The following is a 12,116-nucleotide window of genomic DNA, read 5'->3' as shown; positions in this document are numbered from 1 at the left end:
TGAAGATGCAACTGCTAGCATTATTCAAGCACTAGTGTGTAATAGTGATGTTCTGGAATGTTGCACTCCCACTCTATTTTCACTATATATACTTACCTTCTGGGTTAAACTTATGGCTAAAATAATACTTGGCCCACTAGTACCTTCTAAAGAAGTTCTGTGTGGCATTGTTAGTGTTTTGCCAGACTGGTTTGGTCCCCTTCCTTATGTATGTTTATTTATATTCTAAAAAGGAAAATAAGCTCCACCAGCTTGGTTGTTTGTATTTTTGTTTTAAGAAATTGGGTTCAATAAAAAAAAAATAACCTAACTCATTTACATTTGCAGGTTAGGATACAGGAATGGTTGACTGTAATTAAGGACAATTTCAATAAGTGCCTTTTAATGTGCCTTTAGCAGAGAAGCTGGAACAATTTTGGAAAATAGTATGTTATTTGCTTTATCTCCTACTGTTAGGCTTACCAACAGTGATTCTTTTTTTTTTTTTCTTCCCTCAGATGTACATCCAGACAACAACACTTACTGTCTCCATGAGTTTAAGTGCTTCAGTGTCTCTGGGCATGCTCTATATGCCCAAGGTTTATATTATAATTTTTCATCCAGAACAGAATGTTCAAAAACGCAAGAGGAGCTTCAAGGCTGTGGTGACAGCTGCCACCATGCAAAGCAAACTGATCCAAAAAGGAAATGACAGACCAAATGGCGAGGTGAAAAGTGAACTCTGTGAGAGTCTTGAAACCAACAGTAAGTCATCTGTAGAGTTTCCGATGGTCAAGAGCGGGAGCACTTCCTAATAGATGTACGTTGAACATTCTTCTCCTAGTCTTGGGGATTGTGCTACATGTTTCCAGGGGCATGGTGGTACTCACATACCGTGACACCATCACATTTAAAACCATTCGAAGCAAGTGGTCTCCAGATGAGTGGCTGTTCTACAGAGTACAAACTTGCTCACAAAATCTCTTTTACAAAGCATGACATTCAGATCTTTCTTTTGAAGCATTACAAAGCTTGATATTTGAAAGCATCATCTTTTTATAAAAATTATCTTTTAGTACTTAGAAACAGTTCCACAATTTTTCTTGTTCAATATTGGGTACTTTTTATTGTATCAATAGTTTACTGGTATTTACGGAATATCACTACAGATCTTACACAAATAAATGATGTTATTTGTGCCTTTAGGGAAATGAGAACTCTAGTTAGCCAATATGTTTAGTTAAGTCACAGTTAATACTTGTTTCTCCCATGTGGTCCCCTTTCCTTGGGCTTCCTGAGGGCTTCCCTTGACTTCCCTTCTTGGATATATTAAGATAATTAAAGTTCTTCTTTAAAAGCCTCATGATCCTGGAAATAGAATCTCTTCTACAGCCACCTTTCCATTTTTCTTTTCTTTACCTATTTTCTTCTCTACAGTCCACCCAGGAAAAAGCACATGATAACAATGCACAGAAATCTGTGCTCAACCTGTAGAATTTAACTGATCTATTGAAGCCCATCTTGGTATCTATGAAAGAGTGGCAAATAATTTGAAGATTTGCATGGTAAAATACCAGAAAGCTGAGTATGGTAAACATTACAACCTTTACCTTACTAGGTTCTACAGATGAATCAAAAAAGAAAGAAAAGCAAAGGTACTTGCATTAGAGTGGCTTCCAGTCTTTTGGAATATAGCATAGGGATTCAATATTTGTTTTTTCTGTTTGAAACAGGAGCTTGCTCTGTTGCCCAGACTGGAGTGCAGTGGTATGATCTAGGCTCACTGCAGCCTTTACCTCCTGGGCTCAAGTGATCCTCCCACCTCAGCCTTCCAAATAGCTAAGACTGCAGTCATGTGCTGCCATGCCCAGCTAATTTGGTTTGTTTATTTGTTTATAGAGACAGGGTTTCACTATGTTGCCCAGGCTGGTCTCTAACTCCTAGGCTCAAGTGATCCTCCCACCTAAGCCTCCAGAAGTGCTAGGATTGCACATGTGAGTTACCACACCCGGTCAAGCATTAAGGACAAAATCCTATGCAAAACTATCCTCTTCCTCTCATATTCATCCAGCAGTCTGTATCCCCTGCTCTCCATACTTTTGACACTAAATATAAGAAAAAACTAAAAATTAATTTTATTTGGTTTAATTATTATAGCAACTTATGGTCTACATTCCATCTACAAACCTTCTTTTCTATCAAGATTTCTAGATAAGCATTGTCTACTCTAATTTACCATACACAGAACTATCCTGTGATAGTTAATTAGCATTGCTTAATTAGACATATTGGTTTCAGTTACTATCAGCTTACCTGGAATCATTAGCCAGATTGGTTCTAAAAAGATTACCTTCGGGTCACCAATACCAAATTTAGTCACGTGTAGAGAAATGAACCTTACAAGAATTTCACAAGCACCCCCCACATATTCACCTTTCTGCAAACATGAAACCTTGTGAAGTAAGAAATATGCGAAGCAAGATCAGGATGGGCATTAGTAACAAATCATTACAATCATCTCTGAGTATAGGTAAGCAATTTACTAATGATAAACCTATTTCGGATCTTAGCAAAAGGTGTACTGTAACTGCCATTAAAGGCGTCAAAGTAGAATGCTTGTGATTTGAGGACAGAATTTTACCTTTTTTCCTACCTTGACAGCATTGGTGTAGAAAGTTGAAACCTATTATAGGATGCCAATAAGCTGCTGTTGGCCAGTGATGTAATTTGAACACTGGCACTTCTCACTATGACTCACCAGAGTCTATTGTTGTACCTGTTTTTCTCTCTTTTTTTCTTTTTTAGCAGCAATCCAGAAAACTTTATAAAATATGATTGCCAAATAAAAGAACCAAACTTATGGTGATATAAATACCAGTCATTCAGACTCACCTGTGGAAAGTGGCGGAGAAAAAATTTAATAAACTTTTTCACCACTTTAAAAGAATAAATACATGCCCTGAAAAACAAAATTCTCAGTATTGATAAGAACTAATCTCATATTATTGAAGTAAATCTCATACAGATACTGTTTTCCTTTGGTTATTTTCTATTAATATTGAAATGGAAATTATATAGCCTGCATGTATTTCTCTATTTTCTCTAAAATAAGAATGAAAGATTGCAAAAACAAGGCCTTTTTGGAGGGTAAGCCTATAATATTCTGGAGGAGTCAGATGCTCACTTTTAGAAGGTGAAGTAAAGTCAAAAAGTAAATCAAGATAATATCAATTACTGCCTGAAAAAAAGGTTTAATTGTACTTTGGAGATTTTAGTGCATTGATCTTTTACAGGAGTATAATTTAGGTTTGAATAAGTTGGGCCCAAGTAAAGTGATTACAGTGTACTCATTCAGGAGAGAAAGATGTGTGACATCTTCACACATCCTTCCACAATCCTACTCCAGATCACCATTTTTAACCTTTGTTCACTTACATGGCCATTCTACAATGAAAGGGTAGATTTGTGTTCCAAGATTTTAAAGTTTCAAAAGCTACACAGAATAAATATAAGTAATATGAAGCTGGATGGGAAACCAATGAGTGCTGTGTTAGTTGTTGAATTTGCAGACTATAGTTTACATTTTTAAAAAAGGTCAAGTGTTATTTCACAACAGAGTGCGAGGGGAGTTAGAAACAAAGTTGATATATATGAATTTTGCCAACTGTACCCAATTAACAAGTGCTGTACATAGTATTCTTTAAGCTATGTTCATGAATAATTCATGAAAACAGCTGCTGCTGGAGGTAGATTTGTTTTCTCTAGCTTATGAACACAGTGTGATGCACACAAGGAAATTAATTTACTGTTGCTGTGCTCAAAAACTGATTTTCATATGAGCATATTCATCACCACTGTGAAAAAAATCTCCCTATGAACTTATCTGTACATCTCTGATTAATTCTGCTCTATAATACTTCTGGGATAAAGATTCTTGCGAGGTATCTGCCATCCACAAAGTTTGTCCCTTATCATTGCTTTCATGTTGACTAAATCATCTGATTCCAGAACCTTACACTTCCTTTTCTAACTAGTAGAAAAATTAGCATTACTGTCCTTTTGTGAATTGTTTTCTCAACTCTCAATAGAATTCTACCATTTTCTTTCTAGAAACCACGTTTAAGAGTTCAAAAAATAATATGTTAATTTTTAATTAGCTACAGAGCCCCAGAGTTGGAAAGATCCTTAAAACTGGTCTAATCCAAACTGCCATCTGTTGAATGGACATCTTCTGAAAACTATATTGTTCAAGATCTATCAGCTCTTGTTACTCTATTTCAACCATAATTCTTTTTCTAGCTATATGCAAATTTTGTAACTATTTCATACATTTTAGTTATTGTTGAAAATATTGAACAGTGTAGGAAGTTGGATGACCCTTTTAAGAGTCATTTTTATCACTCTTATGACAATTTTTCTCCACCTTGTCTGTGAAGATTATATGAAAGTCCTTCAAAAACAGAACTGAAGGACAGATTTTATTTTCTTAGACAAATTTAGAGGCATATGAGAGTATTATATAAATTAAAAATAAAAAGTAAAAGTGAGTGATCATAGAAAATCATTGTGTTTCACTTCACACCAAACCAAATGTAACAAATATTTTACCTTTTGGAAAGGTTAAGTAGAAAGTAGGACTCCATTAGGTCTCATGTATGGCTCATGGAAAGAAAAGAAAAGAAGGAAGGAAGAAAGGAAGGGAGGTAAGGAGGAAAGGAGGGAGGGAGGGAGGGAGGGAGGCTGGTTCTATATTGGTTCTTCCAGACTACAGCTGTTGCATCCCAATCTATTCTGCTTTCGTCCTTACAGGAACCCAGTATTGTAGGTTTTGAACCAGTGATAAAACTGAGGCCCAGTAACCTGGCCCAATGATTTTTTTTCACGCATTTTGCAGAGAATAGAATATAATTTAAAACCAGGTCTAAAGTCTACTTCCTTTGCACTGTGCCACAGTAATAACCTAGAAGGGTAAGCAATGTAGATAAGATAAGGAGATATGTCAACTATTTTTAGCCTGAAGCTCATAATAGTCAATGAAATAAAAAATAACAACAACAAAAAAAATCTATAGTAGCACTTCTTAGGGCTATCTGAGTTAATTTTAGTGGTTGTGAACTTTGTATGAACTTGGTCTCTGGTAAGAACTTGTCTAGTCCATCAGTAGTGTCACTAAGATGGAATGAGTCTGATTGTCAGTTATTTCAGAGGAGGAACTTTACAATTTCTAGTCTTATTCAATGTTCAATAAATAAATTATTTTCTAAAAATCAGTTTCATCTTGAATTGGATTCATATATTGAAATGCATATATTCTTTGCTTTTTAAAATATCTTTTATCTTACGATTATTCATTCCAGAATTACACGAAAAAATAGGACATCACATTTGAATTTTAGGATGGAGATTCATTGCATCACATCTTTCAACAATACAAAGGAATTATTTGGATTTAGATTTATATTCTCCAGAAGCTTAGGCATGAGTATAAATTTGGCATAGTATCTCTGTAATGGTCTTACAATAATGAGTTTTACTTTACAGTATGTTGGCAACAGAACAATTAAACATTTCTTTATTTAAGAGTCTTTATTTTCTTAAATTTTATCTTCATTTGTCTCCTTTTGATGAAACCAAAAGAAACCATAAATATGCATTGGCAATTCACATGTTTACTATTCTATATATTTGATATTTTAGCATGTTTACCTCTAGAGTCTAAGATTATTGTGTATTTTTAAGTGGAAGATGTATTCATTCTCATAGGACAGCTAATTGTAATTACTTACCTTTTTTGGTCATTACATCAGCCTCTAAGAATTGAGGTCTTTGACTTAGGTAGTAAAAAATATTTTTTATATTTTGTAGGACAGATAGTTGATCTGTTCTTTCATTTTACATATATGCAAATGTAAAATTTTACCAAAATATTAAAGTTTAGCACTTTTATATTTTTAGATTTCTAGTAAATATTTATATACTATAAATGTGGCTACTGACTTTGACAGATTAAAATTGCTGCAGCATTTTTGTTTCTACTGTCATTTAATTTTTACTACAGTCATGCATTGCTTGATGACATGTTATAAGAAATGTGTTGTTAGGCAATTTTGTCTTTGTGCAAACATCATACAGTGTACTTATACAAACCAAATGGTATAGCCTATGACACACCCAGGCAATATGGTGTAACCTAGTCTATCTAAGCTACAAACCTGTACAGCATGTTACTGTCCTGAATTGTATACACAGTTGTAATGCAATGATATTTGTATATCTAAACATAGTAAAGATACAGTAAAAATAGAGTATACAAGATTAAAAAATGGTATACGTGTAAATAGGGAACTTACTATGAATGGAGCTTGTAGGACTGGAAGTTGCCCTGGATCATTAAGTGAATGAGTGGTGATTGAATATGAAGGCCTAGGACATGGCCGTACTGTGAATTTTTTTTTTTTTTTTTTTGAGATGGAGTCTCACTCTGTTGCCCAGGCTCAAGTGCAGTGGCATGATCTCGGCTCACTGCAACTTCTGCCTCTTGGTTCAAGCAATTCTCCTGCCTCAGCCTCCTGAGTAATTGGGATTACAGGCATGTGCCACCATGCCCAGCTAATTTTTGTATTTTTAGTAGACACGGGATTTCACCATGCTGGTCAAGCTTGTCTCAAACTCCTGACTTCGTGATCCACCCGCCTAGGCCTCCCAAAGTGCTGGGATTACAGGTGTGAGTCTCTGCACCCGGCCACTGTAGATATTACAAAACTCTACACTTAAACTACACTAAATTTATTTTAAACATTTCCTTTTTCAATATATACTATTTTAGCTTACTATAACTTTACTTTATGAACTTTCTATTCTTTTTAAATTTTGACTTGTTTGTAATAAAAACTTAAAACACAAACACATTGTCCAGCTATAAAAAATATTTTCTCTTTATACCCTTACTCAAGGATAGACTTTTTTCTATTTTTATTTATTCATTTTACTTTTTAAACTTCTTGTATTAAAAACTAAGACACACACACACACACACACACACACACACACACACACACACTAGCCTAGGCCTCCACAGGGTCAGGATTATCAATATCACTTCCACCTCCATATCTTATTCCACTGGAAGGTCTTCAGGGGCAGTAACACACATGGAGCTGTCATCTCTTGTAATAGCAATGCCTTATTCGGGAATACCCCTGGAGGACCTGCCTGAGGCTGTTTTACAGTTAACTTTATAATGTATAAGTAGAAGTCCACTTTAAAATAATGATAAAAAGTATAGTGTAGTAAATACTTAAACCAGTAACATAGTCGTTTGTTATCATTATCAAGTATTATGTACTGTATATAATTGTATGTGCTATGCTTTTTCATGACTGGTAGCGCAGGAAATTTGTTTACACAACAAACCAAAAACATGTGAATTATGTGTTGTGTTATGTATTGTGTTGTGTTATGTGTTCACTGGGTGATAGGAATTTTTCACCTCCATTATAATCTTATGGGACCACCTTTATATAATGCGGTCTGCTGTTGAGCTGAAATGTCGTTATGCTGTGCATGACTGTGAATGGTTTAAAAATAATGAGTAACATGCTGTAAAAGCTGGATATTATTAAAAAGTCATTACAGGACTTGAATTTTAAAATAATATTAACAAAAGGATGTGTTATTATATACTATTTTAATTTGTCCTCATTTATCTTAACAGCTTCCTCTACCAAGACAACATATATCAGTTACAGCAATCATTCAATCTGAAACAGGGAAATGGCACAATCTGAAGAGATGCGGTATATGATCTTAAATGATGAACATGAGACCGCAAAAATTCACTCCTGGAGATCTCCGTAGACTACAATCAATCAAATCAATAGTCAGTCTTGTAAGGAACAAAAATTAGCCATGAGCCAAAAGTATCAATAAACGGGGAGTGAAGAAACCCGTTTTATACAATAAAACCAATGAGTGTCAAGCTAAAGTATTGCTTACTCATGAGCAGTTAAAAAAAAAAATCACAAAAGGAAAACTAATGTTAGCTTGTGAAAAAAAAATGCTGTTGAAATAAATTATGTCTGATGTTATTCTTGTAAGTATTTTTCTGTGATTGTGAGAACTCCCGTTCCTGTCCCACATTGTTTAACTTGTATAAGACAATGAGTCTGTTTCTTGTAATGGCTGACCGGATTGAAGCCCTGGGTTGTGCTAAAAATAAGTGCAATGATTGATGCATGCAATTTTTTATACAAATAATTTATTTCTAATAATAAAGGAATGTTTTGCAAATGTTGAGAGTTGTTTCGTTCCAGTTTTAAAGCTAGGGAAAACTCTTCTTTCTAGTTGGCATTTCTGCTGTTTTTTAGCTCCTTCTATGAAAGCCCTGATGTTCTGAGAAAATATTTCTTTGAGGAATGTGTTTTTGTACATTTGTGTGCATATGAGGAAGATTGTCTTTTATTCCTATATTAAAAGGTATTATTTGTGTAAGACTTTGTGAATATTTCAAGATTTCTGTGGTAGCTTTTCATAGTAACTGCTTCTTTTATGAAGAATCAAGCAATAGTTTGAGGTAAATTGCTTTGAGTTAATTAACAAATGATGAATTAAACTTTACTTTGGAGAATGGAGTATGAAAATTACCATTTGAAAGTACGTCAAAACATGTCACTGAAATTCCCCATTACATTCCTAAATCAAAACTTTTGCATAACGAAATATCCTGTGGTATGTAGTATTAACCTTTTCTCACCTGGGCATAAAAATCACTGAAATCAGTGAAGTAATGGGCCTTACCTAATACATTCTTCAAAGCAGAGAATTAGCATATTTATTGCCTTGGCACCACTAGAGAAGCCACAGTTCAGATAATGTATCAATGCTTTCTTATTTTCCAAGTGAAAACATTCACTGGTTCATGAACAGTATCATTAAAGAGAGAGGAAACAGGGAGCCTGTCTCATATCAATAAACCATGCCAGAATGGATAAAAGGAGGCTGATAATGGCTTTCAAATCTGTACCATTTTTGTCATGGGCTCCTCTATGCCATACAATCCCAGACATCTATCAAGTCAATGGGTCTCCACAATCATTTTGTTAGTGAATGTTCTCTCTGCTGAGTTAGCTTGGATGGCTCATTGCACTCCTTATAGATATAAAGAGCTGTCTGTGCTCTCTAGCTTCAACCCAGTTACTGACAGTTACTTTATTTAATAGAGAAGGTTGAAGTAGCATAGCGCAGGTTCCTTCAACGTACAGTGACATTTCCTAGATAGCAACAAAGACATATTGCTGCATATAGACGGAAATGTGTATCTATTGGCTTTTTGTTGAGTTTCTCCTAATAATAATGGTTGTTTGTAGATAATATTTAAATCAAGGAGTAAGGGCATTATTTTCAAGTTTTCAGATCATCTGAATTACTGATAATGCAATCCTGTAATCAGGATCCTAAACCCACCTCTAGGTGTGCCTTTCTAGATAAGACCTAGACTAAGCAAAATAAACCCATTACTGCATATTAAGTATATTGTGCCATGTAGCTCAGTACCAATAGCCATACAAGAAGTAATTATAATTGTATTTTAATTTTTAAGTTGACAATTTTCTTTTTCATTTTGGAGATTGTGGTTTATAAGATTTTTTTACTTCATTTTAACTAAGCATCTATATGTTTTGTTGAGAAAATTGCTTGAATTATATAAGCCTTGCATTTCATTCAGAGAGCAAAACTCAAGTATATTTTTATTTACTAATTTCATTTACTAATTGACTCTAATCAGGTTCAGTCCATGTGACAGGGTGATTATGAGAGCTAAGCTGGCTCTCAGGCCAAATGTGGGTTTTCATTATTATTGTTACTTAAAAAAAATGTCGAAGTTTTAGAAAGAAAAATAAAATACCAAGCATAATTTATGACATTTCAAAATTATTCTTCCTACTACAAACCTACCAACAGGTTGTTTTTCCTAAGTACTTTAACAAATAATTGATACTTGTTTGGGGTTATACAAAATCTTATTTAATTCACAATAAAGTTGAATAATAGCTCTTGTGGATTTACATATACCAGTCATTGCTTGTTACATTCTGCTTATGAAATGGCAGATGAAAGGTGGGAAACATTCTGCTGATGAAACTACCACCTTTTTAAGGCAGTGGGAGGATAAACTCCCTCAGCCTCTTACAGTAGGAGCTGGAGAATTCTTCCTTCCACTGTGTTTATTTTCTCAGGGATTTTGCTGAGGGCTTGAGAGGTAGTCATATAGGGTGGGACAATGGCGGTGAGGTATCCTGTAGGAGGGATTTAGTATGTGCCAGTAGTGGATCATAAGTCCCATGCTTTAAAATGAACTGTCTGTGTACTACAGATAAGCAAATGCAAAGTTGCATGGAAAAATGCACTATTATATTCTTTAGAATTGACCTTGTGTTTTATTCTGGCCAAGAAATGTCATATCTAATCTCAACATGCCAGAGGGAATGCTAAAAATGCTGCCTGAGGTAATATGCAGCAAATGTCACTAGTAGACAATGAGAGATATATTAGTGTGACCTTGGACCAAATCTGACCTCAGTTTTTAAGATATTTCTAGCTTATAATAGTTAATATTTAAAAATGTCTAAATCAATGATAGTTGATATGCCACAAATTAATCTTATTTTTAAACAAAACTCATTAATTTAAACTTGAGGGATGACTCTTTGAACATGAACAAGAACCTAATAACTCGATTTTTAGTGTTTATCATAAATTTTTACACAAAATGTGGCATTTCAGATGAAAAAGATTTTGCTTTTTTAGAAAATTAAATACCATATTACGTGAAATCTTACTGGGAACAGAAGTTTTTTTCATTTATGTTTTCTTCCCCTTTTAACACAATATATTATTTACCAATATTTCTTGACAGTGTAGAAAGAATATTAACAATTTTCTAAACTATATTAGTCAATACTGATGTTTTATTCAGTCAGCAATTGGAAGAAATCACATTCTTAAATCCTATTATGCAACCTTACCAATTTTTATCATTTCATTTTTGAGTTTCTTCTAATAAATTCCTTAAAAAAAATTGGTTGTTTGTATTTTCATCCACCTTCTAGAATGAAATGGCCAGAAGTAACAATGAGACTGCATGCAAGAATGAGTGAGAATACCGAATTATAGAATACTCTTATTGTATACAGTGATCTTTAGAAATGTTTCTTTTTGATTTTTTATTGTTCTCCTTTAATGAAGATGAAAATAGTGTAGAAAAATTTGACCACAGCTAGAAAAATAAAATATTTCCTTAAGAAGAAATTATTGTCTATGAATACTCAGAAAGTTGCAGACTGCCACTTGATAAGTGTCATATTACAGGGGTAGTGGGAGAAAACAGCACATAATTTTATTTTTTAAAAAACCTATTTTCTATGACTATTATAGTTTTCTCTTTCAAATTTTTTTTGTATTATAATCTTTAGTGGTGGTGTTACTTTTGGGCACCTTTTTAAAAAAAAGACATTCAGAATATTTTTGTTTGTTGAACTCAGTCTCTTATCACCGTAAAGCCTAATATTTTATTTTGATTTATCTATCTGTTTTAAGAGTGACAAGGATGGACATAAACAAATTTGAACTATGAAGTGTTTTTTCTAGTTGCGTACTGCTTAGGTGGTTATGGTAAAATTAATTTTTACAAATAACTTGTTACAAAGTCATAAAGTAACAAGCATGGATCAAGGCCTATGAAAAACCAAGAATTAACCATGTAATAACTTGGATGGGAAGAATGGGTGATGCGTTTATAGAAAACAGGAAAGACAAATGATGAATGTAATGTTTCAGGTTGTAAAGTAAGCATTATCAGGTTACTTGCCAATCGACTATGTCCCATTAGGTAAAGTCAATAGAATATAGGTTAATTTTGAGAGCTCATAGAAAATATCAGTGTTACAGTATAATTTTTTATAAGTTAAAAGCAACTCTTATAACAAAAGTAAAATGAACAAGTCAAGGATTTTATTCAACTCATTACCTAATGAGGGAGCAAATAAGATCTTGACACTAGTCCAAAGAGCATTTGAGAAACTAGTTGTATATATATATATATATGTTATATAATATAAATAAATATTGAGATAAATGAG

The 12,116-nt window shown here is 33.7% G+C and overlaps 1 protein-coding gene across 1 annotated transcript in view; it reads left to right on the top strand.

Moving 5' to 3' along the window:
• Positions 1-8,271, top strand: part of GRM8 (glutamate metabotropic receptor 8) — a 938,300-nt gene extending 930,029 nt beyond the window's left edge. Inside the window, exons 12-13 of the mRNA XM_054495924.1 lie at positions 498-744; positions 7,694-8,271. Coding sequence (XP_054351899.1) covers positions 498-744; positions 7,694-7,743 — 297 coding nt within the window. The 3' untranslated portion in view covers positions 7,744-8,271. The remainder of the gene's footprint in view (positions 1-497; positions 745-7,693) is intronic.
• The last annotated feature ends 3,845 nt before the right edge of the window (positions 8,272-12,116 follow it).

This window comes from Pongo pygmaeus, chromosome 6 (assembly GCF_028885625.2).
Source record: "Pongo pygmaeus isolate AG05252 chromosome 6, NHGRI_mPonPyg2-v2.0_pri, whole genome shotgun sequence".
Classification (NCBI taxonomy): Eukaryota; Metazoa; Chordata; class Mammalia; order Primates; family Hominidae; genus Pongo; species Pongo pygmaeus.
This window is presented reverse-complemented; position numbering and strand designations above follow the sequence as displayed.